The sequence below is a fragment of the Gavialis gangeticus genome, unplaced genomic scaffold (genome assembly GCF_001723915.1).
Source record: "Gavialis gangeticus isolate Ggan-Ray unplaced genomic scaffold, GavGan_comp1, whole genome shotgun sequence".
Taxonomy (NCBI): Eukaryota; Metazoa; Chordata; order Crocodylia; family Gavialidae; genus Gavialis; species Gavialis gangeticus.
Window position 1 is genome coordinate 9,502,651 of NW_017728996.1, and position 5,067 is coordinate 9,507,717.

The following is a 5,067-nucleotide window of genomic DNA, read 5'->3' on the forward strand; positions in this document are numbered from 1 at the left end:
CTCCCCTTCCAAATGCATGCTGCTCAGCTCTACTTCCAGCCACAGGTGTAGTCAAGGCAGCCTGGCTTTTCTCTCCCAGGGCACGAAGCAGAAGCCAAAAGACAGAAAGGGAGCCCACAGCGCCCAACTTTAACAGCACCAGGAGCAATGAGGGGAGTGATGGCCAGGTAGGAGCCTGTGGTCCACATGTTAATACCCTGGTCTGATCCAGAGGCCACCTGTCGGACAGTCTTGGCTTAAATCAGGGGTGGGCAAAGTCCGGCCCAAGGGCTGGACTAGGCCCACAGCAGACTCCATTTCCCAGCAGCCCCTGCCCATGTCACCGCGACCACTTTCTATGGAGACTCCAGGAGCAGCAGGGCCATGACATGGGGCCAGGGTTTCTATGAAAACTGACCCAAGCAGCACTGGCGGTGCAAGCAGCTGGGATCTTGTGGCAGTGGCTGCAGCTGGGGCAGAGCTGCGATCCACTGCCTGCATGCCCTGGCCAGGGCGTGTAGGCAGCGGATTGCGGCTCTGCCCCAGCGGGGTATGCAGGCAGTGGATCGCAGCTCCGTCCCAGGTCTGGATCATGCTGTCACTACTTGGGGGTTGGACTTGATGATCTGCTCAGGTCCCTTCTGACCCTATCAACTATGAAACTATTACAAAATCCTGGTTCCAGACCGAAGGGCAGCTCCTCACCCAGCTGTGCGCCCTGCCAGCACGGCTTGGGACAGTCTCCATGGAAACCCTGGCCCCACACTGTCAGGCCCTGCTGCTCCTGGGGTCTCCATGGAAACTGGCTGCAGTGACGCAGGCAAGGGCTGCTGGGAAATGAAGTCTAGCTGGCAGCTTGATCAACCATTTTGCTCACCCTTGGCTTAAATGGTATTTTTAATACTGAAATCAATGAGATTGGGTACCTTGCTAGGGCTCACTTGCGCAGTTCAAAGACTTGCCCACCTTACCTGTGGGTACTACCTTGATCTCAGAGATGAGGGAGGTCAGACAGAAAGTCCGAATGACTTTTTGAATCAAACTTAAACATTTTCTTTCAGTCTCACACTTAGTGCACTAGATTAGGGGTGCTCAACCCCTGGCCTGCAGGCCAGATTCAGCCCATGGAGACATGCCATCCCATCCACAGGGCTCCACCTCCACAGGTCTGAAAATCTGGCCAAAAAGGAGCAGTAGCAGCAATTGCCCCCCACCCCCGCTGCCAAATTCTCAGACCCACAGGGAGTCCTGCAGGCCAGATAGCATGCTGGATCAGTGCACAGGGGTGGCCCAGAGCCCAAACTGGGCATGTAAGAGCCCTAATCTGGCAGCAGGCCAAATGGAGGTAGCCCAGGACCCAATAATGGCTCACAGGGTGGAATTCCTGCCCATGAACAGGCCCTGTGCCACTCATCCAGCCCGCTCACCAAAAGGTTGAGCACCACTGCATTACTCCAAGCTTATCTTATACACTTCTGAGCATCCTCCCACTGAAGTGTGAGGTCACAATTGCTGTTCAACATAAGCCTGCTTAGGTCAGAAAAACAATAGGAAAGTAGATAACAGGAGGGCTGCCACAAGCACCTAAATTCTGGGCAGGGAAGAAAAAAAAAAACTTGAGCTATGATTCCTACACATCCAAAAAGTTAAGCTAGGAAGTACTTACAAAGTACATAGGAAGCAATAATCCAAAATTGGTGGGGGGAAATAACCAGTACTGACTGGTTGTGAATACTGGTTCACAAATTGCAAGGAGGGTTAGGAGATTAGATTTTTTTAACCCAAGAGCTGAGGTTAGGCCTGATATTTCCGAGTTCCTCAGATCAATGGTGACTTGTGGTTATAAGTGCTGGATGTATCAAAGACTGGCCCTGAATCACAGCCTGAGACTGATGATGACCACCTTTCAAATGAGATGCATACCAAACTAAACACTGTTTGCCTAAACAAGAGATGGCTAACCACGCTGTGCCCTGTAAGGAAGGCAGAGGCACTGGGACCATAAAAAAAAAAGTCAGACTGAAACTCAGTGGCAAACACAGAAGAGCAAATACAATGTTAGGTATAAACATCAACTGGTTAAACCTTTCAGCTTAGAGTAAAACTAATTAAGTATATCTGAAAGCCAAGAAAATTCCTATCTGCACTAGCTACGTATAAAACAAGGATGTGTTTAAATTTTCACAATGGTACCAGCTCCTGAAAAGTACTCAGTACCATTCAGGAACAGGCTTCTCAAACAGGCTTCTCAAACATGATTTATTCAGTCTTTCCAAACCAGAATTCATATTCCAGTACAAACATAAAGAAAACAGGCAGTACAATAAAGACTTTATCATACCAAGGTGGTCAAGGAGTTTCTTTTCATATAGAGTCTCTCCAGGTATTGCAAACCCTCATCTTTCAATAATTCCAAAGGAAAGTGATGCAGATTTCGGTAATTTAAGAACAAGTTCTTGTGCCTTTCCAGCTTTGCCTCAGATATTGTTTTACAAAGTTCTGATGACATGATTGTCCCTGTTCCAGGCCCGCATTAGAGCACATCTTCTGAAAGCAGACCCATTTCTACAAAGAAACGAAAGACAGAAAAACATTACTTATTGTATCCATGTGTTGTTTTTCCTCAAACAATTTGTTATATGCTGTGATGATGGGCATCTGAAATAAAAGCTTACCTGCAGAAGCCAGCAATGATTACCTAAACAATTACTGGACTATTGTAGATCTCTCACTAATCTCTAAACAACTGATACTTATTTCAGGGAAATGTTTATGAAATGATTATTGGCACATTATCAAGGAATTTTCTTGAATACATATGCTCAGGGTATTAAATATCTCAGCTACCTTGGATCCCACATGATATTTTGCTAGCAAGGAACCTTGGAAAAAAATCCTAGTCTATAAGCATACACACAGAAGAGGTCTAAAATGCTTATATATGATTCAAAAAAGCAAGGAAACTTTTTTTTTCAAGCCCCTTTCTGAGTTAACCTTTGAAAAACTGTCGAGGTAAACATATAATTTATTTTTCTAAAGAAGATGGACACAATTTCATTATGTAGGTTTTGTGCTTTGGACAGTAAAATGTTGCTGCAATTCTGACAGGCTACCTTGCACACAATCTAAGGGAACTGTTTATATCTGTTAGAGGGCTATTGTTTTTGGATTACTTTTATCATTTTTGGAGAATCTAAACTAACTAGAGTGAAACTTTATTCTCTCTCTGTAGAATTCAAGAACTGGATGTTCTTCTTTACCTGGAAACTTCAACTTACACTTAAACAACTGCAAGTATGAAAAAGCTAAAGAAAGGTCCAGAGGTAACAAAATTAAAATGGAACCTATGCCCAAACACCAGACTTCATACACTTTCTGTGATTTAGACAGCATCAGCATCTGAAATTCCATTTGCAATTCTTTCTAGGTTGAGGTATCTTCATTGCTACACATCCACAGTTGTTTAAAAAGCAAGCATCAGGAATGCTAACCAAGGAGCCTGGCTTAAGTAATCTGTTCAGTGGTCTACTATGCCAAGAACTAACGCATATAAATACACACATTTATGAGAGAACAGCCAGGGGGCTCACAGCCCATCTGCCAACAATACTGCATATTTTATCTTGACTTTTTAATCAACGGAGCAATTTTAACCATAACACATCATGAAAAATATGCAATTACACAGATACCAAATGTGAACCTTAGCTATTGCCAAAAAATTGTTCGTAAAAAAAACAACAGTTATACTTGAGACAAAGCTAAAAGCTGGCCTAGATTTGTAGATCAAGCTACCCAATCTGTTTCAGTAACGCTCCTGAATTTAAGATAGCAGAAATGAGTAGTTTGAAAGATGCTATCTTCCTTGTAATCCAGTCAGAAATACTAAGCACAGCCAGATGCAACATCCTACATACACTTCAGGGTCCTTCACCTCTAAGGCGGTCTGAGGTATGTTCAGATCAGTTCTGTGAGTGAGTCATTGTCATCTTCCGGCTGTTTGGAAGCCAACGTGAAATTAGATGCCATCGATGTAACTGAGCAACTGAACAAGAGCCTGCACTGGAAAGAACTGGACTACAACTGAAAACAACCTCCACTGGCAGCCTTAGGAGACAGGATCCAAGGAAAGCTGACCTCTAGGACACTGCCAGCACCACCGCTCTCCTGGGTCAACAGATAAAAGTCTCCACTCTCCGTGACTGAACACAACACCTCTCACAAGTGCTAAAAACTATATAAGAAAGAGCATTTAAAAAACCACGATGTGAAAATATAAAAGCATGTTTACAACACCACGTTTCACATTGTGAGAAATGTGATCTGTCCCTTTTTGGGCTCCTAAGACAATGGCCTATAGTTTTTCTACCACCAGCAGCTAACTATTCATGGCTCAATAGCTTCTTTTCAAACCTATGAGATAAAGCAAGCTCAAAAGGCATGAAGATGGGAGTGCAGATGCTAGCAGGGAGAGAAATGTAGACATACACAAGAGCAATGGAAAGGGATCTGTGAAATGATGAACGGTGACATGGCTGGGAGGGGAGGATGGAATGACTGGATAAATGGGAGGCTGGGGGCTGCTATGCAGGGGGGCAGTAACCAGATGCCCAAAATGGCAGGGGGGGGAATAAATGCATCTATGTGTGGAAGTGGGGCAGGAGAAATGTGAGAGTTGGCTGAAGACCGACTAGATCTCTGCTGGAGGGCAGGGGGGATTGTCCTGCTCAGCTGGAGAGGGGGAAAGGAGGGGTGACCAGATCCCAGTAGGACCTGAAGTGCCAGGGAAGAAGCTGCAGGGAGCTGTGACCATGTAGGGGCTGGAAGGTGAAGGTTGCTGGGCTGGGAGAACCTGACACGACTTGCTGTCAATCCTTGTGGGGGGGCATGCTGGAGGGGACAGATCCATGTCAAAGGATGGGAAGTGCTTGGGTGGGGTATGGCTTGGGAGTGAGGGGCAACAGCATGGGCAAGGTCAGGGCACTGGCATTCTTGGCAGCTGAGCACCACGAAGCAGCAAGTGGGACAGCTGTAGCTGGACCCGCATCCTGGTGAGTGAAGGGGGCAGGGGGAGGTCTGATTTTCTAT

At 45.7% G+C, this 5,067-nt stretch overlaps 1 protein-coding gene across 3 annotated transcripts in view; it reads right to left on the reverse strand.

The window, feature by feature from the left end:
* Window positions 1-4,196, reverse strand: part of LRRC28 (leucine rich repeat containing 28) — a 96,105-nt gene extending 91,909 nt beyond the window's left edge. Inside the window, exons 1-2 of one of the 3 annotated variants that reach the window (XM_019504012.1) lie at window positions 4,117-4,196; window positions 2,321-2,544 (exon numbers count right to left, since the gene is read on the reverse strand). In XM_019504012.1, the coding sequence (XP_019359557.1) occupies window positions 2,321-2,488 (168 nt within the window). In that variant the 5' untranslated portion in view covers window positions 2,489-2,544; window positions 4,117-4,196. Of the gene's footprint in view, window positions 1-2,320; window positions 2,545-3,913; window positions 4,065-4,116 lie in introns of those variants that run through there. The other 2 variants (XM_019504013.1, XM_019504014.1) reach the window with 2 other exon arrangements.
* Window positions 4,197-5,067: the final 871 nt, after the last annotated feature.